The sequence below is a fragment of the Leuciscus leuciscus genome (genome assembly GCF_965113295.1).
Source record: "Leuciscus leuciscus genome assembly, chromosome: 18".
NCBI lineage: Eukaryota > Metazoa > Chordata > Actinopteri > Cypriniformes > Leuciscidae > Leuciscus > Leuciscus leuciscus.
The window spans coordinates 14602956-14630810 of record NC_138742.1 but is presented as its reverse complement, the minus strand read 5'-3'; the positions used below and the strand labels follow the sequence as shown (position 1 = coordinate 14630810).

The 27855-nt window shown below is 41.1% G+C and overlaps 1 protein-coding gene across 9 annotated transcripts in view; it reads right to left on the bottom strand.

Annotated features, from left to right (window-relative positions):
- scn8aa (sodium channel, voltage gated, type VIII, alpha subunit a) overlaps nt 1-9497 on the bottom strand; it is a 60376-nt gene extending 50879 nt beyond the window's left edge. For 5 of the 9 annotated variants that reach the window (XM_082144847.1, XM_082144852.1, XM_082144855.1 and 2 more), the window contains exons 1-2: nt 9128-9496; nt 5328-5659 (exon numbers count right to left, since the gene is read on the bottom strand). In XM_082144847.1, the coding sequence (XP_082000973.1) occupies nt 5328-5603 (276 nt within the window). In that variant the 5' untranslated portion in view covers nt 5604-5659; nt 9128-9496. Of the gene's footprint in view, nt 1-5327; nt 5660-8224; nt 8626-9127 lie in introns of those variants that run through there. The other 4 variants (XM_082144851.1, XM_082144853.1, XM_082144854.1 and 1 more) reach the window with 3 other exon arrangements.
- Nucleotides 9498-27855: the final 18358 nt, after the last annotated feature.

Sequence of the window (27855 nt, the reverse complement as noted above, 5' to 3'; positions counted from 1 at the left end):
TTGAACAACGGAATATGTTTTTGGTCTTTTCATGTACATATAGCAACACTAAAGAGTACTAAACAGATTTCTCCAAAACAACAACATTAAAGATCTTTAAATGGCCTAACTCTCTTACTGTTGTACTACTACTCAAATAGCAGGGGCCCGTTCGTCGTACCTGGATTACTCAATTACCTGGATTTCACTGTTGACGATTTGACATGACCCAGGATTGACAGGTTCTTCAAAGCTCATCCTGGAGTTGCTATCATAGCAACAGGTCTGTAAACTCAAACCTGCTCGGGAGCAGGCTTATTTCACGTAAACGGGATTAGATTGCATCGTTTTAATCAGAGGTGATACTTAAAGTCTGTCCCAGCGACTGCTAATTTCTTACAAGAGTACTTCATGAACCTTGGACAATAGTCATTTAAAATAATAATAATAATAATAATTAAAAAAATTAATTTGAAAAAAATATTATTATGTTGTGTAGTCTTATCATAATGTAGACACAGCCAGTTTTACTCACTGACAAGATTTATTTGTGAGGGGAAAATTACTTAATAATTTGATTGAAGTCTTGCACACACAATGTACAGTTATTCTGAGCCGTGCATTAATTTAAATGGTGACAGGTATTATACGCTGATTTCACGCAGCCGTTATTTTGAAATCGAAAGCGAGGCTCCGGTGGGAAGAAAACCGGAAGTGTCGCCTTTATTCACAGGAGAGTCGTGAATGTGATAGCGTATTGTTGTGTTTAATGATGTTGTGTCAATTCTAAAAATGTACAAACATTTCTTTCATACTTTAGACTATATACAGTGAAATTCATTTATAAATAATTTTTTTTTTATATATATAATTCAGAATGTAAAAAAAGAAGCAGGAATGAACTATATACATCTCCTATATTGGATATTAACATCTAGACATGTGCCGGTATTCGGTAATGCGATAAATCGCGGTAATGAATATGCACGATATTGTTATCGCGGGCACTTCAAAATACCGTGAAAAATAATAGATCCGAATTTAGATTTTTAGAACGCGCATTATAGCTTATTTTCCATCAACCGCTTAAACAAACACTGCGTATGCTGCGCGAAACACGTGCGCACTCTGATATAAACAATCGCCACGTGTATAAGCATGCTGCCGGTGCGCACTTCTAGTCTAATGTAAACAGTCCTCACATGGAGAAGCAGCATGGCGGAAGGAGGAACGCCGCCGCCTACAGTCTATGGCCGCCGCCGATCTATCCGGATCCATCCCGCTTCTAAAAGCAGAGCTGCCAACTCGACACATTCAGCGCGAGACTCTTCACACGCTCACGCCACACACCCGTTTTCTCACGCAGAGAAAAATCGCGGAGCAAAGAGGACACGAAGACCGTCAAACAAGACAGAGCAGGTTACTTTTGATATGAAACAGGAGAACAATTGTGTCACAGAACGTTACATTTAAACTATTTAATGACCAGCAGCATGTTAGATGACTAAAACATATAGATAAAGAGTATTTTGCTGAATATGTGCACTGCACTTTTTTTACATATTTATTATATTTTTACTTGTGTCATTACATAATTGTTATTATAATGAAAACCACATTATATTTGATTTAATTAGTTATTTGTAACCTTTAATAATACCAGCTGATAGGGCTCTATATGGTTACATAGCATTATGTGAGATATTTTTTTTCATGAGAAAAAAATAACATGTGGGCTATCTACTGTAGCCTTCCTAATATTTATCCAAACTAAGTCAATATTGAATCAAGATTTAAATCAAATCCCAAATATTGAATTGAAATCGTTAAATTTGTGTTAAGCAATACAAGCAGTAGCCTACCAGTCATTGTACCATGTAATCATTGTAACATGATGTTGTCACTAAACTTAATAAAATTCAGTTTAGTTACCAAATGTTTTGACAATCACAATTACACCTTGTGATGCAAGTTTTATTACATTTTTTACATCCCCCCCCCCAAATCCATCTGTTTCTCATGTGCAATTAAAATATCGTGATAATACCGTATACCGTGATAAAAGATCACTCAATTAATCGCAGCATGAAAATGTGATACCGGCACATGCCTATTAACATCCAATAGTGTAAATCGCGGCAGCAGCTTCAGGTTGGTAGTCCAAGGCATTGTTGTTTATCTTTACTTCCGGGGTTCTTCCCACCGGAGCCTCACTTTCGATTTCAAAATGGCGGCTGCGTGAAATCAGCGTATGGGAGTGGATTGAAGCAGCGCAGGAGATGCAGATAACTTCGTAAAAGATGCTGTCTTGATGTGCTGTCAAAATTTTATTAATATTGTCACATAACAAATATGCTTCACAGGTAAAATTAAATTAATTTCTCATTACAACATTGAAATAAAATGTAAAGCCTGTACAAATATTAGAAATCGTGAAATAATGGAAATAATTGGGAATCATGTTACAAACATTACACAATTAATTTATCAATTATAACTTTTATATAATTTTTGTCGCTTGGCTGTTTCCTTATAAAGGTCCAGAAATTCAAAATTCGAAATTTTTGTCAGGTGTGTGGTGTTCTTTTTTAATATGATGTCATTACATTGCTGTATTTCTGCCAACCAATCGCTGCATTGCTAGTTTCATGTATTGAAATATCTGCCCTTTCCAATGAACACAAGAACATGCAGTAATCAACTTAATCCAGATATTTTAATCAAATCCACAAATTTGTTTGAAGAACCAAATTATCCAGAGATCAGTTATCACGATTAGAATATCTGGCATCTTTCAAATCATCTCAGATGTATTAAGGCGAGGTACGAAGGATGGACCCCTGTTCTTTAAGTGCACTGGTGTGTTTCTTTTGGCTTTTCTTTTCTAAAGGATTACTGCTGGAACAATTAAAACAAGTCTGTCAGCCGGAACTGAAAAGCTTCAGCACACCACAGATGACCTCCTCAAACCTCTTTAAAGCATCATCTCTCAGACAATCTACAACATACACAAGCCACAAACAAATGCTTCAGCACTGTAGTGGATTACAGGAGGAAGTTATTCATATTTTCATATGATTAACATGTTATCATGTATTAAGTATATCCTACAAGGAACATGATTACCATCAGGCGTTATATATATATATTAGGGCTGTCAAAGTTAGCGCGTTAATAACGCATTAACGCAAAATCATATTAACGGCACTTTTTTTTAACGCGCATTTAACGCAGCGCGTATTTTCTGTTTGACCCGTGGCCCAACCCCTAGTTGGAGAAATGGAGATACACAGTGTTGCCAACTTAGCGACATTGCAAACCCCTTTATTGATTTTTTTCCCTTCAAAAAAGCGCCCAAACCTTTAGTTTCTGAGAATCGCCGGTACTGCTCTCCCAGCACGCGCGCGCACCTCTCTCTCTCTCTCTCTCTCTTTCTCTCTTTCTCTCTCTCTCTCTCTCTCTCTGTCTCTCTCTCTCTCTGTCTCTCTGTCTCTCTGTCTCGCGCGGCAGAGAGGAGCAGCGCTTTAATTCAGTTAAACAGATATTATGTTGCTTCTCTAATTTTACATGCAAGTATAGCCGAAATCACAACACAGATATTGTCTTTATCTTATGTGTATTTGATTTCATCAGACGACGGCTCGATTATCAGGATTTTTGTGCAGATTAACATCTTGGAAGGGAGAGCTGGTTATGTCTTAATGGTCGCGTTTCAGTCATTATTTCATATTCATTCCGTTGTTTGACAACAGAAACAGTAAAATATACCAATGAAAACAGTTTTATTGAGAATTTAGCTTCATCAAAATGGGCACAGAGAGAAACAAACTAATTAAATAATAAATGTACATTTAGCATTTTCAGAAGAGCTGCCCTGTAATGCAAAAATCTAAACAGGTTTGTGTTAGTAAATTGCTCAGTGCAAAGAAAGAGAAGTAATGGGAACCTGGCATTTCTTTGTTCTTTCTACATGTGTCTAATAGACATGAACAAGTTCTTTAAAAAAACATATATAACCTTTGAAACATGTCTCGTCTTCATGCTCTAAAGGATCCATATTTATCCATGCCCATGTTGATTAGAGTATTACAAACTTGAAAAGTATTAATTTAAGGTACATTTAGACCAAATATAAAATGTGCGACTAATTGCGATTAATCGCGAGTTAACTCATGACAATCATGCGATTAATAGCGATTAAATTTTTTAATCGATTGACAGCCCTAATATATATATATAATATATATATATATATATTAGTACAGGCCAAAAGTTTGGACACATCACTATTTTTTATGTTTTTGAAAGAAGTTTCTTCTGCTCATCAAGCCTGCATTTATTTGATCAAAAATACAGAAAAAAAAGTAATATTGTGATATATTATTACAATTTAAAATAATTGGTTTTCAATTTATTATACTTTAAATTATAATTTATTTCTGTGATGCAAAGCTGAATTTTCAGGATCATTACTCCAGTCTTCAGTGTCACATCCAGTCTATCACATGATCCTTTAGAAATCATTCTAATATGATGATTCATTATCAAAGTTGGAAACAGTTCTGCTGCTTAATATTTTTTCATAACCTGTGATACTTTTTTAGGATACTTTGATGAATAAAAAAAAAAGAAAAGAAGCAAATGTTTTAAAAATAGAAATATTTTGTAACAACAATATACTCTACTGGTCAGTAATGTGGGGTCAATACATTTTTTTCTTTCTTTTTTTTGAAATAAATCAATACTTTTATTCAGCAAGGATGTGTTAAATTGATCAAAAGTGATAGTAAAGAAGATTTATATTATTAGAAAATATTCTTTTATTTTGAATAAATGCAGTTCTTTTTAACCTTTTATTCATCAAATATATTAGGCAGCAGAACTGTTTCCAACACTCATAATAAATCAGAATATTAGAATGATTTCTAAAGGATCATGTGATAGACTGGATGTCACATGTGACACTGAAGACTGGAGTAATGATCCTGAAAATTCAGCTTTGCATCACAGAAATAAATGATCATTTAAAGTATAATAAATTGAAAACCAATTATTTTAAATTGTAATAATATATCACAATATTACATTTTTTTTCTGTATTTTTGATCAAATACATGCAGGCCTGATGAGCAGAAGAAACTTCTTTCAAAAACATTAAAAATAGTAATGTGTCCAAACTTTTGGCCTGTACTGTATATATGAGGGGAAAAAAACTAGTGGACTGAAAAAAGGTTAAAAAACATCCTCAGCATCTCCAACTCTGGAATGATCCAAGGTGAGTTGCTTAAAAGATAACGTGTGAATGCCAGCTGTGCAGGACACATGAAGTGACAAGATGATGCACTCACTTTCTTATTAGCATAGAAGGGATCTAAATCTTCCAGTGGTGTTGCCACCATGCCACGAGGGATGTCCCCGTAGATGAAGGGCAGACTCTTGCCCGCCTCCAGGTCACTGTTATGCCTGGGCTTGTTCTCGTCGTCATCGTCGCGGTAGCTGCTGTCTGGCTTAGGAGGCGGCTTGGCTTTCTCCTCCTCAATGCGCTTCTCGATTTCACGCAGAGATTCCCTGGTAAAGTATTTGAAGCTGTCAGGTCCTGGCGGTGCAATAAGAGGTGCAGCCATGTTTTCATCCTGCAGCAACTTCTTCTCCTGTTATGTACCCTCCACGGCAGCTAGTTCTATGTCGGAAAGAGAAAAAGACATTAATGGACATCTAGGCTCATAAAGTCAGAATCATATAGCCGTCTCATCCACAAGTAACATACTGCCAAAAGTTGTATAAATTTCGCCAATGAGATTAGAGCTTACCAGATCAAGAAAAAGCTTTCCAGTTTTGCATGCAATATTTTTAGTAAAGCATTTTGCAGATGCTTTCATACATTATTTTATCAGTTCATGCATTCCCTGATAATCAAACCCATGACATTGTTGTCGTGATACTTAGCTAATATCAATATTGTATTACTTTCCTGTCTATACATTTATCTGGGTGTAGTATAAGTATAAGATATGCATTAGCAACGAATCATATCATATTAAGGCCTCTTGGCCGCTTTCACTTAGCTGCAAAAACACTGTAACTCTGCAATGTTTTGTGTGATAATCATTAACATTCATTTAATTAATATTTGTCTATATTTCACTTCTCGTAAATAGAGATCGTAAAATGGAGGAATTGAAAAGTTTAGGACTTAAAGTCGCAATGAAATGGAAGTAGCGACAGATCAGTCAATTGTAAGAAAGGGGTGGGGTTTAAGCTAACTAAGTGATTGGAGAAGTCTGGCATACGTCATCAGTCAGGAGGTATGAAACTTTAATCATAAATTACAAGGTTAAAAAACATACATAGTTGAATCATTCACAATGAGATCTAACATTTATAAAATAGAGAGTGAATTTGCAACCGATCACAATAACACACATTTACACTTTGGTTACTATTTATACCACTTATACTTGAAATCCAAAAATGCACTGCAAAAAAAAACCTGCCATTTAGATTTCATTTTAGCTTTTGGAATGATAAAGTCTTACTGAACAATACTGCCTTGTTACATCACCCGCTCACACAAACTGATATGTTCAGCTCTGTGCAGGAAATTAAAACGCTAAGCCTTGTATCTAAAAATATTACCTTACACATCAAAACAATCTGTTGCTAAATTGAGAGCATGTTAAAGAGGGACTGGCACTAGATCCAGGATGAGTCATCGACTTCATGAAAAATGAAAAGCACCCTCCGTTATGAGCAGATGAAGGTGATACTTAATGTTTGTCTTTGGATTACATCTGCAATAATAGAAATCGACTTTGTGATAAGTGATTCATTGTTTTTTGGGTCATTATGATGGATGTTTCTATTTTAGATGAATGGGTTCAAGGAAGATGTAGACTGGATTAGAAGATACCACACAATAGCACAAGCAGATTTTAGTTGAACCTGTCTTCCCTATGAACAAAATCTCCACTGAGATGTCGATTTGGGACATGCGTTATGTCCCTAAGGCAGCAGAATAGGAAATGGGGTGGGTGAAGGGAGGCATAGTGAACCACACCATCTAAAAGCTTGTGTGCATTTAAGGGCCAGACACTTAACCAAGCCATATCCTGATATTACAGAGCTACTTAACTCACTTTTAGCATTTCTCTCCATTCAATTCCACAGTTTTGTTTCAGAAATGGTGTTTGGCATTTCCAGCTTGTAAATATATCCTATTTACCTTCAAGCAAATCAAACACGTCAACAAAATATCAAAGAATGTGACAAACATTGGCACATAACAGACACCATTAGGGGCACAAGTCCCTTGGGTATATAAATCTGATATAATTTCAAGACTTGCTGGAAAAAAGCAGCTTAAACCAGCCTGAGCTGGTTTGTTGGCCTTAACTGGTCTATTGGCAGGTTTTAAAGGGGTTTGGGGCACTTTCTACCTTATCAGGCAGGGAGACCAGCTTAAACAGCTTAGGTTGGTTTAAGTTGATTTTTCTCTCTCTAAGCAAGTCAAGCAATGAAACAGGAAAACAAAAGAAATGATTTTCCTAAACAAATCAAAACACCTTTTGCATTTGCCTTTTTTAATGTCTTATTAGTGAAACAAGCTGAGCTTTTGAGATCCAAACAGCACAAACAAAGGCAACTTTACTTACAGGAGCTGTCCTATCAGCACCACACTATAAAAAGGGCAAGATTTTTATTAGCTGTAGACATTTTGTATTCACAATCATATTCAGATTGGTTAAACAGTAGTGTTACTACAGACAGTTAACAGATAAGATAAAGGATATGGAGTCAACTCATGGAGTTATAAAAATGGTGCGAGGGAATCCATATCAGTCGAATGAGGTGAGCTTCTGTTGGGTGGGCCGAAACATCTAGAAATACCTGAATAAACTATGCTGGGCTGCACGTGAACACATGATAGCTTTAGAAAATGTCAGGTGGGGTACGTGGTCCAGCTTATTTACAGATGTGAGGACATTGGTAAATTTAAGAAGCATTATGAATCAAATTATGAATTCATTTTCATCATGCCTAAGTCGTTCGAGCTTCTGTGCGCCACAGAATTCTCTTCTTACATAAAAGCGACACCCTAATGTCTTCATTTGCAAAATACCTGTCAATAAAATATGAAGGCTATTCGCACATACATCTGTAACAACAATTCCTTCAAACAAACCATAACCTTATTTTAAAAACGTCAAGTTATATCGTTATGTGACTGAATGCGCAGTGGTCCTACCTTATTTCATCAATGTTTGGTCACGAAATCCATGGCTTAGCAGCACAACGGTTTCACGAACAACGTCTTTGCGTTTTCCAAAACGTTGTTACATCTTCCTCGGTGTCAGAAAACAATTTTGCCTCAAAACTAACGTTTATAAACACTCCGACACCTTCACGAAAGCGGGCCGAAGCCACGGATGAAAAACGGAAAATACTGCAGTGGGTTTTTTTTTTTTTTCCGCTCTCTCGTCGTATTTACCCTTTTATACACAGCGCAAACATGTTTCAGTCATATGATCCGGTTTGGGAGAAAACGGATAGTTATTAGAAAACAGCGATGTATCTCGACGATGCTGTGCAAGGTTGCTGCTCGCGAGGAACATAAACAAGAAAATGTAGCATTCCACACCCGTGCAACCTGCGTCCACCCTACAATCAATAAGCAGCCAAGCATGTTGCCATTTGGACGTCTTAATTACAACGAATCATTTAAAACCTGTCCACATGTGCATTTTTGCTCATTTGCTCAGCTTGACATTCGATTAATGCTGACAACAAGACCTTTATTCAGATGAGGGTACAAGGCTACAGATCACGGCATTGATCATGCAAGTAGGCTGTACAACACCACATATAGCCTTGAAAGAATGTGTTTCATATCATGACATATTAAAACTATAATTTGAGAGGGGGAAATGAAAATGCCTAATCATAACTGGTTCAATTTAACAAAAAAGGTGAGTTTATAAAACGTCATTTCAGTTATAAGGGAATATAAGTAGAATGTGCATTTTGCGAGGAGCATCCAGCAGTAAAACCCCCTCAGCGTGCAGGATCTCTGCGACATTCACTGACAGTGCAATGACTTCCATCGCACGGAATAAACACCGTGAGAGCGATATTGAAACACAATACTTACTATGATTACGTTAGCAGGTATCCAAAAAATCCTCACTGCACTGCAGATGTCGAATAAATTCGGAAGAAATTGCGGATGTCGCCATATTGTTGCTGCTACCTTCCTTCAGTGTGCACCGTTACCCTGCATAATTGATGACTCCCAGCAGTAAGGGAGTGTCGGCCAATAGGTAACGTTACCACCAGTTCTACAATAAAAGGCGTTAATTTCAGTTTTCTTTTGGTTGAATCCCAGTTAGGTCCTTGTTCGAGAATGAGGCGTTTCAGGAATGACGATTGATACCGTGTAGCTATAATGTCTGAATCAAAAATACACCGACACAATTGTGTTTGAAATTATTTTAAAAACGTTTTTTCACGCTGAATAAAATAAACAGGTCGTTGGCTTGGTGTATCATTATGAGCGACAAATTAACTCGCATGAAATTCATCTAATGGTTGTTTCTTTTGTCGCCTAGTTTCTAAAGGATGACGTTTACTATAATTTTTGTGTCCTTTACAGCACTTTAAAATGTCATAAAATTGGTGATATGTACAGTACAAAACACTGATGATATTATCTGCATAAACTAAAGATTTGAAATGTGTTGATTTACATGTTCTTCCTTGCTCGGGTCTTTCATGCCATTAGTATGAACAATGTTACGTCACTTAGGCTACGTTCACACTGCAGCCTGAAACGACCCAATTCCGATTTTTTTGCCCCTATGCGACCTGTATCTGATCTTTTCATGACAGTCTGAACGACACAGATCCGATCTTTTCAAATGCGACCCAGGCCACTTGGGTATGTGGTCCCAAATCCGATACATATCCGATCTTTTCAAATGCGACTTCAGTCTGAACGGCCAGGTCGCATTTATCCGACCCGCACGTCATTGATACGCGAAAAACGTCATAATCCTGCGTTGAAGTAGTCGTCGGTTTGAAAACGGACTGCATATTCGTCGAGCTGAGGTAAATCTGCCGAACGGGTCGACCTCGACGAGCCCGTTAATAAAAAAAAAATAAAAAAAAAGCCCACGGCCATTATATACGTTATGTTAACTTATTTGTGCTGAATCTGATATTAGATAGGTCAGCGGCTGCTGTCTGGCTCTTGTGTAACGGTCGCTGCGCGCGCTCGTGTGTGTGTGTGTGTGTGTGTGTGTGTGTGAGAGAGAATCACAGTTAAAGTTTAGCTACTTCCGCAAACAAAAAGTGACGTCGTTGACCGTTGAGTACTCTTCTGCGCATGCGGGTCACTTCTGGGTCATTTTACGTTCACACAGGAGATCACAAAAGGTCGCATTTAATTGGAAATGTGAACGGCCTTGCAAAAAAATCGAATTTTTTCAAAAAATCGGAATTGAGCATTAAGCCCTGCAGTGTGAACGTAGCCTTAGAATCTTTTCAGATTACCTAATTATCAATGACAAGGACATCCGATTGTTCTGTCTGCTCTTTCTGTGTCTCTCGTTTTGCTTCACATTTAACATGTTTAAAACGGCTCTACAATTAGTCTTCATTAGTAGCACGCTGCTTTCTGGGATTACAGGTATTTTTTTATATTATTATTAATCCATTTAATCCCAGAGATGTGAACAATAGTTTTACTATTTTACTATTGGATAGCCCAAAGGAAACAAACGGCATGGCTTTTGTAAAAAAACAACATTTCAGAAAACGTTAGTGGAAAGTATGTCTGTTGTTTATGGTCACAATTGTAATGGAAGGGAGTTAAAAAATTGTCCAGTTTCAAACAAAAGGTATCATATAATGTAATATTTATTTATACTATCATCAGGAAATTCTGGGGAAACAAAACAACTGATAATTCAAAAATATATATATATATTTTTCATTTAATGTAACAATACTTTAAATTCGACAATTGTATGATGCAATTCAATCATTACTTATTCAAAAACGGTCATTCCATGCCTTAATTTGTGACTGAGACATTTTAATACTTTATTAGACTTTTTAAATATTAACATACATCCATCAAAAATGCATATCAACATTTTCATAGTTTTAGTCTTAATAGTCACAGTGGGTTAATATTATTTACAGACGGTAGTATCATCAGTGGTTATGGCAATGATCAGTGCAACTGACTATAATGCTCTTTTTAGGTTGTGGAAAGCAAACTTTGCGGGGTCCATCAAAGCCGCTTCGAATTGCAGGAGGCCATTCTGCATTAAAAGGTGCATGGCCTTGGCAGGTGAGCATACAGAGGATGTCGAGGCATATCTGTGGTGGGTCCATCATAAGCCATCGGTGGATAATCACAGCATCCCACTGCTTCAGAAATAGGTGAGCACTTTGTGATTCTCCTCCCTCATAACATGTAACATTTGTGTGCAGTTTCCACATCTCATTATTTTAACTTTCAGCAATGATTGTGGTTTGCTGAAGCAAACAGGTGATACATTTTATCTGAGCATATATGCACATTTAGTTAAATAAGCAAGGCTGGGTAGTTGATCTAAAATGATATAGCCTAGGCCTAACGTTACTTGCAGTAATGGTTCAGTTAATTATACCTATGCTTATTTCTTTTTAGATTAGAATTGAATGTAGTCTAACATTTTTACGCACCCAGAAAATGCCTAAAACAATTAAAGCAACTCATTCATTTCGAAATAATAGTTTTTATTGCAGATCTTTTGCATCTTTCTATTATAGTAACAACTATAAACTACAAGTAGTGGCTGGAGTGAATTCTCGATCCAAGCGAGAAAAGGGTGTCCAGTATCGCTCAGTTCAGCAAGTGATCCTGCATGAGAAGTTCAACCGATCGTATTTTGAAAACGATGTGGCACTTTTGCGTCTGCATCGCTCTTTGTATTTCACAAATCATGTGCAGCCTTTGAGTATGATTGAAAATGAAACGGACGAGAAACAGCTCAGCTTCGGCTCATGTTACATCACTGGTTGGGGCAGCTCAGTGTTACAAGGTTAGTGTTTAAATATCCAAAAACAGTCCAAATTCGAAATCTCTGCATTATTAACAGACGATTACTTATCAGAATGTGTAATATATTATCAGAGAGGAGCTCTATTTTTGGCATCTTTCTGGCAGTTAAACTGTTAATAATATGAGTTTATATAATCAGTTCTCTTGTCCCTCTTTAAGAAGAAATACTTACATTTTATATATCTTTTTTTAAACAAAATTTGTTTTTAAAAGTTAGCCTATTAAGATTGTTTCTTTTGATTCTTGATTAGATTTTAGAATTATGCTTATTTCTTGATCAGAAAAGGTCTGAAACATTTTATTGTATTTTAAGGAATGTTAGTTGACACTCTTCAGGAAGCTGAAGTTGAGCTCATTGATACTGGAATCTGCAACCAGAGAAGCTGGTATAATGGCCATGTTAATGACAACATGATCTGTGCAGGATTTGACAAAGGGGGTGTCGACACATGTCAGGTAATGTCATCTCATTAAATCACATTGCAGAGTAACTGGTCAGTGATAGACAGTGATTAACAGTATCTGTTGGAATACTCTTCAATCAAGGGTGACAGCGGAGGCCCTCTACAGTGTTACAGCCAAGACATGAAGAGATTTTACCTTTATGGTGTGACAAGTCATGGAGCGGATTGTGCATTGCCAAAGAAACCTGGCATATATACTCGTGCTAGCCGGTACACAGTCTGGCTGAGAGAAGCTCAAACAAGATCTGTATCTGCTGCCTCAGTCACAGATCTGACAGTTTTTCAATTATTCTCAGCCCTGTTTTTCTCTGCCTGGATGGGCCTGTAAATGTGAGCCATGCCCCATCAAATGCCAGAACATCTCTGCAGTCATTTTAAATAAAGTCTCTCTCAAACGATGGTTTGGCTATATTGACGAGTATGCGCATAAACACAGTCAGTTATGATGTAAACAGAATGTAGAACAGTTGAGAAAGAAAACACATATGTAACAGTATAATGGATCCATGTGTCAGCTCTTAAAGTGACAGCAGCCTAATATACCTGCTGCCAAATTATGAGAACAATAAAAATATCTATATGGCAGATTTTCCCCATGGTATTGATGTCAAAATTGTGGCCAGTGAAAATGCTGAGTGGCTAGTAACTTTGGAAAACAACTAGCCACAGTGGCTGGTGAGCAAAAAAGTTAAAGGGGACATATCATGCTAAATCCACTTTTTTAGCCCTTAAATGCATTTTGTTGTATATTTGGAGTGTTTAGATTATTCTCTTCAGGTGCTTCGTTGATATCTTTATATTCTGTTTTGGTCATATTTTTCAACCTGTTCCGATTTTTCTGTTCTCTATGACGTTTTTTGAACTATTACGTCACGGTATTTGCAGCGGAACTGCCAAATAAGGACATCGACTTCCGGCCCCCCACTTCGAGCAATCCGCCACTTTTATTTCTCACTGCAATTTTGTAGTCCAAGCTAAAGGATGCAGAAGTTACGAGAGGGTAAGTTAAAATGTTCGGTTGTTGGATGTAGTAACCCACACGCTTCATTACCCCGTCTAATGTAGATGAACTGCCGCGCTTGTGACAGGGCGCATGTTTAACTGAAAGAACGAGCAGAGAGAGAGACCCGGTCGCACGCGCGCACACTCTTTCTCTTCGGAGCCAGGCGAAAGTGTAAACAAGACTTCACCGTCTCCAAACTAGACGCTTTCTTGCTCTCACTCCCTCGCACATATTAATCAAAATAAATCGACACGGTGGTAAAAGGTCGGAAGACCAAAGTTTCATGTGTAAATACAGTAACACAGCATTGCGATACATACATCCATATGAAGACGTTGTTCTGCTGGTTCGTCGTCTTCATTTTCATCTCGCTCCGGCTCCGACTCTGGCTCGAACATGTAAGGCTGGCTGGACAAGTCTTCCATTGTTGACATTTTGTTAATAACGTGTGAATAAAACGTTTCTGTGCCACTAGATAATCGTATCTCTGCTATCAAACTACAAAAATGGCCGAACGGGGTGGAGTTGAACCGAGTGTCACCGCTACAACCTGGAGAGGGGGCGGGGTATGAAGTGTCTCAATTGTATTTAAAGAGACCGCACCAAAACGAGTTGCTATCACTATCACCTGAATACTAATCACCCGCACCTGCACATCATTCATGATCACGTGCACCTGCACATCATCATCTCATCACCACAGGCAGCATATAAGCACACACAGCACTCTGTCACATTGTCTGGTCTCGTTTGAGTAAGGATTCTCATTTACGTTCATCACTTACTAACAGTATGTTACGTTTACTGTTTCGTCTACCTGCATCCTCCGTGTCTTCATCGTCTCCCTGGTCTTCCGTGGATTCCTCGTTTTCCCTCTCGTACAACGGCTACTTGCCTCTCTCCCATCTTCTGTGTGTGCACCAGCTGCCATCATCCACCTCATCCACAACCTCCTCATCCATCTACAACACAAAGGAACTGTCAGTGTCTCATTCATCATTCCTGTTTTTCAACATCAGTGATGCATACTTTACGTCCATATACCTGCCGATCTCAATAAACTGTTTATTAACCTTATCATCCTTGTTGTGAGTCTCTGTTCTGTAACACCCTGTATGTTTGTATTAAAGGGGTCCTATTATGCTTTTCCACTTTTTCACCTTTAGTGTGTAATGTTGCTGTTTGAGCATAAATTATCTGCAAGGTTACAAAGCTCAAAGTCCACTCCAAACGGAGATATTTTATTTAACAGAATCCCCTTTTCAAGAACAACATCGAACGGCTCGTTTGGAAATTTTTTTGGGATCTTATGAAGTCACAATGGTCCTCATTTAAATAATCCCCGCCCATGGAATACACAAAAAATAGCGGGGGCTGGCTGAGCTGCATTAGAGAAGACAGTGTTGTAGCTATGTCAAAGAGATACTGTTTTTTCCACAACATTTCCAAAAACTCATTTGTTTGAGTTTCCAAAGGCTGATGAACTTAGAGTGGTTAACACTTATTTTTAAACACTGCTCTTGAATATTGTAACCCCAATGTTTATCTGTGCGCTGCACATTTTATGGAAAACAGCTCGTTTTCTGTTGCCTTTGTAAGACAGTTCACCGCTCTTTTTTTTTTTTCTTTTTTTTTTCGATTAGGCTAGCTACTGTTTGTATTACCTTAGTTTTCTGAAAAATATCACAATTAAACGGTGGATAACATTGTATCTATAATGTATAAGAAAAATACAAAAAACATGCCGCTCTGAAACGTCCTGTGAAATCCGTGCTTGCAAAGTCTGTGCATGTAATCTTTTCTGCACAGTCCTCTTGTTTGTTAAAATTGTCTGGGTCAGAATCAGGCTCAAATTGGTTTGAAATTGACGCCATACTCAATATTTACACAAGAGAATAACTCGTAGTTATGGAGGGGCAGTTATGGTTATACGCGGCCGTCAAAAGCCAACCACCTCCTCCTCGTGGCGTCGGCTGGAAACGAGGACCCTCGGGGGACTCGGCTAACGGTGGCTCTGGTCCCAGCGACAGATGAGGCGACACATCGGCTGGGTCTCCTTGGTCGCATCAAATGGCAGCAGCAAACCAAGAAACCGATCAAGCTAGGGCGTTCCCCCTAGGCGACGCGCGTCATCTACGCCCGGATGGCGTGAGAAATGGACGAGGGCTACCTGCTCAAGGACAGGGCAGGCCAAAGAGGATAGTCCACCGAATCCGACTAGCCATGAATGAATAGCCGTGAATTGGCTGATACTCTCAAGACCAGACGCATCGACATCGTGTGCATCCAAGAGACCAAGTGGAAGGGGAGCAAGGCAAGAGATATTGGAGAAGGGTACAAACTCATCTATCATGGTGTCACGTCGAGCCGAAATGGAGTTGGCGTGGTCGTCTGCCAACAACTACGAGACAGTATCGTCGAAGTTGACAACATCTCTGACCACCTAATCTCGATCAAGATTGTTTCCGGCCCAACCAACCTCAGAGTCATCTCATGCTACGCCCCTCAAGTCGGCTGCACCGATCAAGAGAAGGACGAGTTTTGGGAAACCCACGGCGCTCACCTACAGATAATCACCACAGACGAACACATCCTGGTCGGAGGAGACCTAAACGGCCATGTTGGCGAATATCGTGGAGGATATGATCAAGTCCATGGAGGACAGGGGCTAGGTACACGCAACGACGAGGGAGCCCGCATCTTGGATTGCGCCGAAGCCCATGACCTCGTCGTTGTCAACACCTTCTTCAAAAAGAGATCGAGCCACCTGGCCACCTACACCAGTGGCGGCCACAGAACCCAGATCGACTACTGGATGATCCGACGCGGTGACCTGAAACTGGCACTCGATGCCAAGGTGATCCCCTCAGAGAATATCGGCCCCCAACACCGGCCACTCGTCCTCGACTTCCAACTTAATCTGCAGCGGCAACCCAGACCGAGAATCACTGGGCCTGAGCGGGTCAAGTGGTGGAAATTGAACGAACAAAAGCAGCAGCTTGCGATGGCCCTCCAAGCACTAGACATCAATTTCGACCAATCAGTTGAAAAAATCTGGGACGATATCTCCTCCAGCATTCGTGATGCTGCCACCGGTGCCCTTGGCTCGACGAAGCCAGGACGGCGATTTATGGACAAGCACGTCTGGTGGTGGAGTGAGGACGTCCAAGAGGCAATCAAGGCCAAGAAACTGGCGTTCACGACCTGGCACTGCACAGGGCTCCAGACTGCGACCAAATGGTCGCATTTTGCGACCAAAATTTGAGAGTGTGCGACTGAATTTTTCATCCAGTCGCACATGTGCGACCAGTAAATTTGTTTTGTTTTTACACGTTAAACGGAAGGGGCGCGTCAATGAATCCGGAATGTGTGGCAGGCCAATGAGTGTGAGAAGAATTGGGAATGGCCACTGTAACTGGCTAATGTGTGGAGGGGGAGGGTCCTAGAGATAATCGAGCGCGCGTAAACGTCCGTGGGAAGGAGACGGAGACAAATATCAATGTCACAGACACAGCCGGATGATGATTCAGAATCAGAGGTTTGTGAGGTGATAAAGGCCCGAACCCACCATTTTCGGGAAGACTGGCTGCGAGAATTCAGCTGGTTGAGGTACTGTAAGGAGACGAACTTAATGAACTGCGAATGTTGCAGTCGCTATCCCAGAACTGCGGGGAAAACGAAGTTTGCAGACAGTGCAGGCACTTCGCAGTTTAAACACAATATGCTAGTTAGACACATTCTCAGCCTCAAGCATAGAGTATTCCGTGACATGTTAATAAATCAAAACAAAATGAAAGCGGAAAAAAACTGCGCTACTCATTTCTGCGTCACGGACCGTTTAATAGTTCGAACCAATAATAGACAGCGCAGAGCTTCTCTCGCCAGTCGCGGGCGGATCTCGATCACGCAACACCGTTACATCGTGGACATCCAGTGAAGAAATCCATTGAGTTCGCGACAGAATTAATAACATCGTTGCAAGATCCAGTGAGAAACATTCAGATTCAACGCAGAATTCTCTGTTATAAACCATATCAGATCAAACAGCGCTAACGTGGAAACCAGGAGAAACATGTGCCATGTACGAACAAGTTATAGAAGGCTTTAGGTCCACAGATCAGCAACATTCACCATGGATTTAATGTAGTAACACTAACTGTAACGGTATACTGTGGTTATAACAGTAGCCTACACATATCTTTTTCCAGCACTTCAAAACTATAATATCATATTTAAATGTTATTTTTAATGTGTTGACCAAAACATTTTTTGTTCAACCTTTAAAGATTGTCTCTATTTATAAAACTAAAAGTTTCAAGAAGTAGGAAAACTCACACTTATTTAAAAAAAAAAATTAAATTAAATTACCATTGTAAACATAGCTGCTGAGGGCGCTTATTGGCTATTTTCAATCCCTAATATCTATTTTGTCACTCATTTTGCTATTGAATTAATATTAAGACATTATGAATGATAATAGTTCAAGTTAATTTTATCTACACCTCAAATTAAGCTCAGTGCTTTGTCATCCCACAGTGCTACCAGATACTTTCTGTAGAACTTAGTGCCGCTGCCCTCAAATGTTAGTCTGGAGCCCTCTGAACTTAAAATAAACTGCACATTGTAATTTCTGTACGTTAAGTCTATTTATTATCAAAGCATTTGTCAGTAATACAGTTATTTTTGGGGGAAATGTGAATAATTGCATTGCAAGGTGATTTAAGATGTGCCCCTAAATTTTCTGCTTGCGCTCCTAAAATTTTAAGTCAGGGGCTACAGCGCTCCTAATAAAAAAAGTTAGTCTGGAGCCCTGCTGCACATGGCTGGACAATGATTTCCAACACTATCGGACACTCAAATCAGCCGCAAAACGGGCAGTGGCCAAGGCGAAAGCCGTGCACTACGACGATCTATACGAGCGGCTAGGTACATCTGAGGGAGAAAAGATGATCTACCGCATTGCCAACTCCCGCCACCAAGCGACCCAAGCCATTGGTCGAGTCATGCACATCAAGAACGCCGATGGGCAAGCCCTTCGAGACCCGTGTGCCATACTCACCCGCTGGAGAGAGTACTTCGCAGCCATCTCAAACGAAGAGTTCCCGCATCCGCCTATCCACAGCCTGGATCCCACCCCTGGACCTGTACCGCCAGTCACCGTCTCTGAAGTCACGAAGGCCGTGAAGAGGATGAAGAATGGCAAAGCCACCGGCCCAGACGACATCCCTGCTGAAGCCTGGAAGTTGATGGGGCACAGAGGAGCCGAGGTCCTTTCCACCTTATTCAACAAGATCATTATTGAGGGCAAAGTCCCGCACGCTTGGACGATCAGCACCACGGTGCCGATCTGGAAGGTCAAGGGGGATGTTGCTGAATGCAAGAACTATCGGCCGATTCGACTCCTATCCCACTCCATGAAGATTTTTGAACGCATCCTGGACAGCCGCCTCCGCAGCATTATTAAATTCAGCCCAAATCAATGCGGCTTCGTCAAAGGACGAGGGACCACAGACGTCATCCACGCTGCCCGCCTCCTGATGGAGAAACACCGGGAAAAGAACAAGCCAGTCCGCATGGTCTTCCTGGATCTGGCTAAGGCTTTCGACCGCGTTCCCCATGACTTCATCTGAGCCTCCCTCCGACGTCACCACGTACCCGAAACCTACATCAGCTGGGTGCAACTCTTATACCAAGACGTCAGGAGCGTGGTTCGATGCACAGCTGGGATATCACCTCCTTTCAACATCAACGTAGGAGTCCACCAAGGATCGGCCCTTTCGCCCTTGCTTTTCATCACATGCATGGACACAGTGACACGGGACCTCCAGACGCCCCATCCATGGTCCTTACTCTATGCCGATGATGTGTTCCTCGCCGACAGGGAGCGGCAAGACCTCCAAGACCAAGGGCAGCAGTGGAAAGATCGCCTGGATGCAAATGGCTTGCGACTCAACCTCGCAAAGACGGAGTACCTGGAGTGTGGCCCCCAGACTGATGGTACCATTGGCATCAACGGAACGGATCAAAAGAAAGTTCAACACTTCAAGTACCTCGGATCAATACTCTCATCGAACGGTGACACCCTCCCGGATGTCCGCGCACGTGTGAGTGCCGCCTGGTCAAAGTGGCGCCAAGTCACGGGAGTGCTATGCGATCGCCGAATGCCCATCCGCCTAAAGTCCAAAATCTATAAGATCATTGTACGCCCTGTCGCCCTGTATGGAGCCGAATGTTGGCCAGCGACTGCCAAACATGGCCAGCTCCTACACGCCATGGAAATGCATATGCTACGCTGGTCACTCGGGCTGACAAGGCTAGACCACGTCATGAACATCGATGTCAGGAAGCGGATGGGAATAGCGCCGATTACGGAGAAGATGCTCGAGGCTCGTCTCCGCTGGTACCGCCATGTAACACGCAGCCATGAGAACTCAGTGGCGAAGACAGCTATGCGCCTTGACCCACTCGGTAACCGGCCACGTGGCCGCCCAAAGATGAGATGGATGGACCAGATCAAGCAAGATATGAAGGACGTGCAAGTTGCCCCGGAGGACACTACGGACCGGAATAAATGGAGAGCGGCCTGCCAAAAAGCGGACCCTGCACCTGCGCGGGACAAACGCTAGGACGAAGTTATGGTTATACGCGTGCCAAGCGCTGCCAATCACAACACACAGGGCCAGCTAACCAATCACAGCACATTTCGTATTTCGAAAGGAGAGGCTTCATAGAAATCGGCGTGTAAACAGACTGGCCAGAGAGTTGATGTAATAATGTAAAATATATGAAAAATAATGCGTTTTTTTTAACAATCAAGCATGGAAAACAAGAAAATTGTTAAAAACCATGTTATTTTTTACTTAACTAGTGTGGCGAGCAGGACGAGGCTGAGGGCCGTGAGAGAGTGGCGTGAGGCCGGTGGCGTGATTACTCATGAGCGACATCTGCGCGATGCACCGGTATCGTATCTCTCACGGAGGAGCGGAAGCATAAGATGAGGAGCAACGACAGTGAAGAACGAGAGAGGCCAGGCCTGGACTATTTTATTTGATGTTTTGTTTTATTATATGTGACAGCAGTCGTCCGTGAGGGGCTGCTGTCTTTACTTTCGTTTTGTTGTTGATTTATTTGACACCTTTAAAGACTTTGAATGTTCGCCGGTTCCCGCCTCCTTCCAACATCTAACTGCGTTGCAACTAGATTATTACATTTTATTCCACATAAATTTTTTTGTATATAATTATATTTTTATGAAAAATACTGGTTACGCCAATTGACACAAACCAGTTGACACAAACCACCTGACCATGCTGCTTCTACAGCCAAAGGCCATTGTTTGTTGACTGAAAATCAAGCATGACAGTCAACAAGTTCAGCAGAAGTGGTTTTATTTGTTGTCAATGCTGGAAAACAAAAACAAATCTGGCAACAAGAAATCACCATAGTGATGAACAGTGAACTCATGTCTGGTGTTGTAATTGTTGTAATATCTGATAACAAGAAATGCTTGCAGCCTCTCTAAAAATTGTCTGCTCATATTCATGATCATCAAGGTGAATATGCTCAGGATTGTCAAGATGCTGAATTTGCTCATTTGCTGATCTGTTCATCTATGATGATGTTCTCAACTTTACTCCACCATACACCCTTTTGTGTGCGATGAGGTTCATTTTTGTGTTACGCAGCACGTTTGATCTTCCGCAAGAACCAATAAGGTTCATTCTCGTGTTATGCAGCACGTTTGAGCTTCTGCAAGAACCAATGAGGTTCATTCTCGTGTTACACAGCACGTTTGAGCTTCTGCAAGAACCAATGAGGTTAAGTCTCGTGTTACGCAGCACGTTTGAGCTTCAGCAAGAACCAATGAGGTTCATTCTTGTGTTACGCAGCATGTTTGAGCTTCAGCAAGAACCAATGAGGTTATTTCTCATGTTACGCAGCATGTTTGAGCTTCTGCAAGAACCAACTAGGTTCATTCTGGCACGTTGAGCATTTTAAATCAGCATTATAAACTAGTGATATTTGACTAAATTGGCCCTTAACAGAAAGGCTTGTAATAGGAGTCAATAGGTGTAACCGGTTACACCATTTGACATTTCTCTTTAAAATCAAATTTGACAGGCATTATCATGGACACCTATGTAAGTATGTGGCCTTGGTGGTAATATTTAAAATGTAGGCTTAATTTGAAGTTAATACTCATTTTTATAATAATGATGAATTATCAATGTATTCCTTGGGTCATACCACTTGACATAGCCATACTTAAGAATACCTAACCATACCCTATAAATGTCAAACATTTCAAGAGAGTTACTAACATTTGCATGCAGCAGTTAGAGTCACTAGGGGTCCTTCTCTGTGATATAATTTCCTGTCACATGGTCTTCTTACACAATATTAAAGGGACACTTCACCCATTTGCATCAAGCCTTGTATCGTTAGAAACACAGTCATATTTTTGAATGGTTGTGCATTATTCCCTCATTTTCCCCTGAGACGGGAGAAATAAGGATTTCAGTGTTGAAGTTCCTGCTTACATGATGCAAAAATCGTAATTTTGCGTAATTCTAAGCAGGAAGTCCCATATCTTTGTAGAGGGATTGAGACTACAAACACCAGATGTGAAGTTACGACAATAGCGGAGGGTACTCAATATGATATAGAAGAAGAGGATTTCGGAAGTCTGATGCTCGAATCAGGTGTTTGTGGCTACCTTTATGAGCAGCATTATAGCGAAGAGCAGCCGAGGCAGAAGACCTGCCTGTCGCGGACGAGGAGCCCGGACTGGCTCGAGCTGGGGCGGACTGGTGGTGCCTGTGCTCTCACTGTGCGCCTTAGTCAGCTGCAAATATGGCTTGACCCCAAAAAAGTTCTAACAAAAGGTTTCTCAGTGGTTTACAGTAGCATCAGATGTACTTAAAAACATACTAAAAGTTTACCAAAGTTTGACTCCAAGAAAGGCCCCATTTTCAAAATGGCGGCCGTCAGGACCCTTTAAATGACCATTACTCCTTTGTATTCCTCCTAGACCAGGAATACTGGTGCCTGATACATGTTTGGGCCATGTAATATTCTAATTAACATATTTGCATGATAGATAAGTGATTACAAGTACAATTATATATTAAAGCAATTGGTTACAAGCATATTTATGCGAAAAATAAGTAAAATTTCCCTTAAGGCGAGACACTACAGGTGAATAGGGTAAAATGTGTAACTAGCAGATATCACCATGAAACTTTCCCAGTTGATTGTCTACATTAAGATGAGAAAAAAATGTATTACAAGTTTTCTGTAATTTTATGTTTAAATATGCAAATGAGGCATTATCTAATTAAATATGAGCTTATTTGCATATATATATATAAAAATAAAAAAAAACAAAATCTGAGTATTGGATAAAGCCAGGTTCAAAATAATTTGTTCATTGTGTTCACATATTAGATGGGTAAAAAATTATGGTGTATGTGATGACAGGGTGCAGGGTACTCCAGCAATCGCAGAGCAGCGGGATGATTTAGAACGCCAACTTTTGTTGAATTTATGAGAAATCTACAGACGCAAACAGACAAAGTTTAGTAAAATAAAGACCTAAATGTGTATTTCAGACTCTTTTTCGCCACAAGTCTGAAAGAAGACATGTTATTGAAGACAAATATCCCAAAATCTCAAAATTGACCAGTGAAAAAAACCCCGATGCTTTTGCCTGCCGTGTCTCGCCTTAAGTAATTGCATATTTCTCCTTTCTCATATCGTTTTGCCTAGTGTTGGTGGTTTCTGTGGTTCATAACCATTCTTTTGATACCAATAAAGAAGAAATTCATTAGAACTGTGTGGTACTGTCAAATTAGTCAAAACAGGGCTGCCAAGTGAAGGCATGTGCTGATTGTCTGAACCCGTATAGAATCACACCAATTCATTGGCTGATGGCAAGGGCTCCTCCTCTGTGGCGCAACTTGAGAGCGGAATGACGTGGACAAAACTTTGGTGACATAACCAGGTCTAGGCCATAGAAACACCTTCACAAGACCTGGGGCAAACTCCATACAAGGCTCACTCACAGAAAGAGCCTGCAGATCCCCCACGCGCTTGAGAGAGGCCAACGCTAACAAAAGTGCCACCTTGAAAGTAAGAATCCGGTCCGGAGCTGACTCCAAGGGTTCAAAGGAAGGCTCTAATAGCCCCTCCAGAACAACTGATAAATCCCAGGTGGGCACACTAATAGGACGTGCTGGCCTCAAGTGTCTAACTCTACGCTTAAACGAGGAGACCAGACAGTGTTTACCTAAGGGGACCTCGTCTGACTCCCGATAGGCAGCGATAGCTGACAAACTCTCAAGGTAGTTGCAGCCACTCCAGCCACAAATTTATCCTGCAGGAATTGCAGCACTGAACCGACCGGACAGCTGACAGGGTCCACTGCATGAGCCGAACACCAAGACTCAAAAACCTTGCACTTAGAGAAATACAGCAGTCTAGTAGAAGGCGCACAAGCGTTATCAATGGTCTCCCAAACATCAGCGGGAAGACCAGACGCCACTGTCGCTAGCGATTGCCTCTTATCGCCCACAGCCTCCATATCTCGGGTCAAGTATGCCAATTCCTGCCCTGGAGCTGAGACAGCAGATCTCTCCTGATAGGAATCTGCCAAGGGGACTCCTCCACCAGGGAGCTCAGTTCCGAGAACCATGTCTGGGATGGCCAGAATGGGGCTACCAGAAGGAGGCGGAACCCACACTCCCTCACTCTACACTCTGCAGGGATTCGCTTGACCGGAGGGAATACATACAGTCTCAACTCCAGCCACGGATGAGCGAGGGCATCTATCCATAGAGGTGTCGGATGAGCTGAGACAGGGAAAACCATAGGGGGCACTGTGTCGAGCTCTGCGACGCAAAGAGGTCCGCCTCGCCAAACATGCTCCAAATTAGAGCCACTGTTTAGCAGTGCAACATCCATTCCCCCGACTTGAGCTTCTGCCTCGACAGAAAGTCTGCTGCGATGTTCCGGTCCCCTGGAACATGAACTGCTCTCAGCGAAAGAAACCTGTCTTGAGTCCAAAGGAGGAGGTGGTGCGCATGCCTGTCGAGGGTGCGCGACCACGAGCCCCCCTGGCGATTTACATGGGACACCACTGCCATGTTGTCCGTCCTGACAATGACATGAGTCCATCAGGGCCGGGAGAAATTGATCCAGGGCCAGAGAGACAGCTTGCAACTTGAGGCAATTTATGTGCCACGAGAGAAGCTCGCCCGTCCAAACATCGTACGCCGGTCTGCCCTCGAAGACCGCACCCCAACAAGTCAAAATGACAACCTGCCAACGGCAAACTACACCCATCTTGAACCCCTGAAGTAAAAAGGGGGAGTCTTTCCACCTCCAAAGAGCGTGAAGGCAACTGCGCAACACTCTCAGCAGGCGGAAGGCAGACCAAGAAGGGCGGATGCCCCTGAGTTTCATCCAGCACAGGAATGGTCTCATATGAGGGAGACCCAAGGGCAGCACAGGAGAGGCTGCTGCCATGAGCCCCAGAAGCCTGCGACATATGCCCACCGCTACATGATGGCCGAGCCTGAAACAGGCCAAGCACGCATGGAGACTGGAAACTCGAGCAGGGGCCAGACGGGCCTGCATCGAGAGAGAATTGAGTTGGACACCCAGGAAAGTGGTCTGCTGAGAAGGAGTTAAGACATTCTTCTGAGCATTCAACCTGAGACCAAGAGACCGGAGGTGGTGGAGAATGACGTCCCTGTGACGAAACACCAACTCTCTGGAATGAGCCAGAATGAGCTAGTCATCTAGATAATTTAGTACACGGATGCCCTGGAGGCTCAAGGGGGCCAGAGCTGCATCCATGCACTTGGAGAATGTACGCGGAGCCAAAGCTGGACCAAATGGAAGGACCCGATACTGATACGCCTTTCCCCCAAAGGCGTATCTAACCTGAGGTTTAGTATAATGCCACCTTTATACTCAAAAACATCTATAGAGGATGTATTACATATGTATTACCTTATTCAAATTGAAATGAGTGACCATTTTAGAGGGTTCACACACAGGCCTCTGTTTGGGCTAATTCAGAGTTGTTTATGATCAAAGTTATACAACTCCAATTTAAGTTACTTTTGGGTGCAATAACTTTTACATTGAATGTCAAGTCTGTGTTTTAGCAAAAAAAGGGTATGTGTCCAAAAACACGTACTCAGTAGGAGTTACATGACATAGGCTAAATCGTTTACATCTCTGGTTCACCCCAAACAAAGATAAAACCTTACAGTTATTTCACAAAATCATGTATTCCATAAGTATGTAATCATGTCAGTGCAATTTAGACAAGTCCAATGGATTCATGGACCAAGAAAACATGGGGTTAGACACCAAGATTACTTGGCTAGGTCAAATAATGAAGGAGTTAGGATATTTTAAGGGCTTCCTGCCCATCTTGGACGCCGTCTTGAAAATTACACCTTTCTAGTGGTCAAACTTTGGTAAACTTTTAGTATGTTATTAAGGACACCTAATACTACAAAAAACAGCTGCAAAACCTTTTGTTAGAATTTTTTTAGGGTTAGGTGTTTTTTTCCCTTATATGCAGCCGCCTACCTATGGACACAGAGATAGAGTGCGCCTGCAGCAAAGAATTTCAACGATGCCAATTTCTCCTGGACGAAATCTCTGAATCAGACGAGGACACGGACGTTTGTGTTGAGAACCATCCTAGTTTCGCACCGCATATGTTCTGACTGAACATCCCGGTACCATGCAATAATTCACCATTTCGAAAGAAATACAAACGAGGAGTAATTCATTAATGAGTTCGCCAACTAACTAGACATTTTGTGTGAAATGAATTTCAAGCTCTGGTGGTAGCTAGCCTTGTAGACGGAACAGTGATTTCTCTTATAGGTGGATACCTCATATGCGCTGTTCTGGATTAGTGGGAGTGGCTTGTGGAGCTGTGCAATGTGGTGCATTGTGGGAGTTGTTGTCTTTCATACAAATGTGTCCTGAAGTTACTTTCTGTCTTTCTTCGGTCAAGAAGGTACCAAATTCGAAATTTATTTTACATTTCGACTACATATATGACTCACTTTCAATAAAGATCAATGTTCCCATGGGTGAAATGCTCCTTTAACTAAATGACTCCTTGAATGGTGGTTACACCACCTTGACACTTCAGGAATTTGACTTGACTCACATGATTCTCCAAATTAATTATAATTTTCAGAACAATGGTCCATTTACTTTACTGTTAAATAGTTGTAATGTAAGATTATGCCAAACCAGCTGATATGGTGTTTTATTGACAATTTCTGTCTCAAGATAAATTATTTGGTACAAAGTTTTTACGGTTACACCACTGTCATAATTCCTGTCTTGTGTCCCCTTGTCTTGTGTGGACTTTTGTCATTTCCTGTCCTGTGCCATGTTTTGTAGTTCTTTGTAGTTTTTCTTGTTTATTAGTCTTCCCAGTTGTCTCTGATTAAGAGACTATTTTAGACCGGTCTATAGTGTTAGACAAGTCTAAAATTTGCTCATAGACTAGTCTAATGCAAGTTAGACTGTTTCACAAAAATAAAGACTGACTTAATTTAGACCAAAAAAATTTGACACCTTACCCCCAGGCTAACTTAGGTCTAAAGGGGGTCGCACACCGGACGAGAAAACTCGAGGTATCGCACACCGGACGCGCATTTTCTCAGTTTATGGCCAGCAATATTGTTATGTTTAAGGACATTATGGAATTAAGATAATGTCTGTACTATGTTATGATTGAACTGTACAATTAAATACAATCGTTGCAAACTAAAATCTGCAGTCTGAACACTTTACCTCAAGAGCGTCCCTTAACTGAATGAATTGAGAATTTCACCTGAAAATCCGATAACATCAGCAGTTTTCATCCACGCAGCTGATTTCTGTAAATGAATGTAAAACTAAATGCATATTGCAGGACAAGATGAAGTCAGTATATACATTAACGACGATTTGAGACAAAAATGTAGCCTAAATGGCGCGGCAGGATTTTGAACAAGGTCCTGAGCAGTTGGTGGGTGCCGCAGACAGACGCCGAATGGCGCCGCTGGTTTGCACTGCGTTGAGATTTTATGCAACAGGAACTTTTCTGAATGCTGTTGGAGACACAGTGGGTCTCAGCAAAGCTTCTGTGTCACGGGTGGTATACAGGGTATCTTGTACCATGTTTTTGTATCTTTTCTGTGCGTCTTTAACGCTCCGCTCAACGATCGAATAACGCTGTTAACTGTCGTAGCAATCTTTTTCCAAATTAAACATTT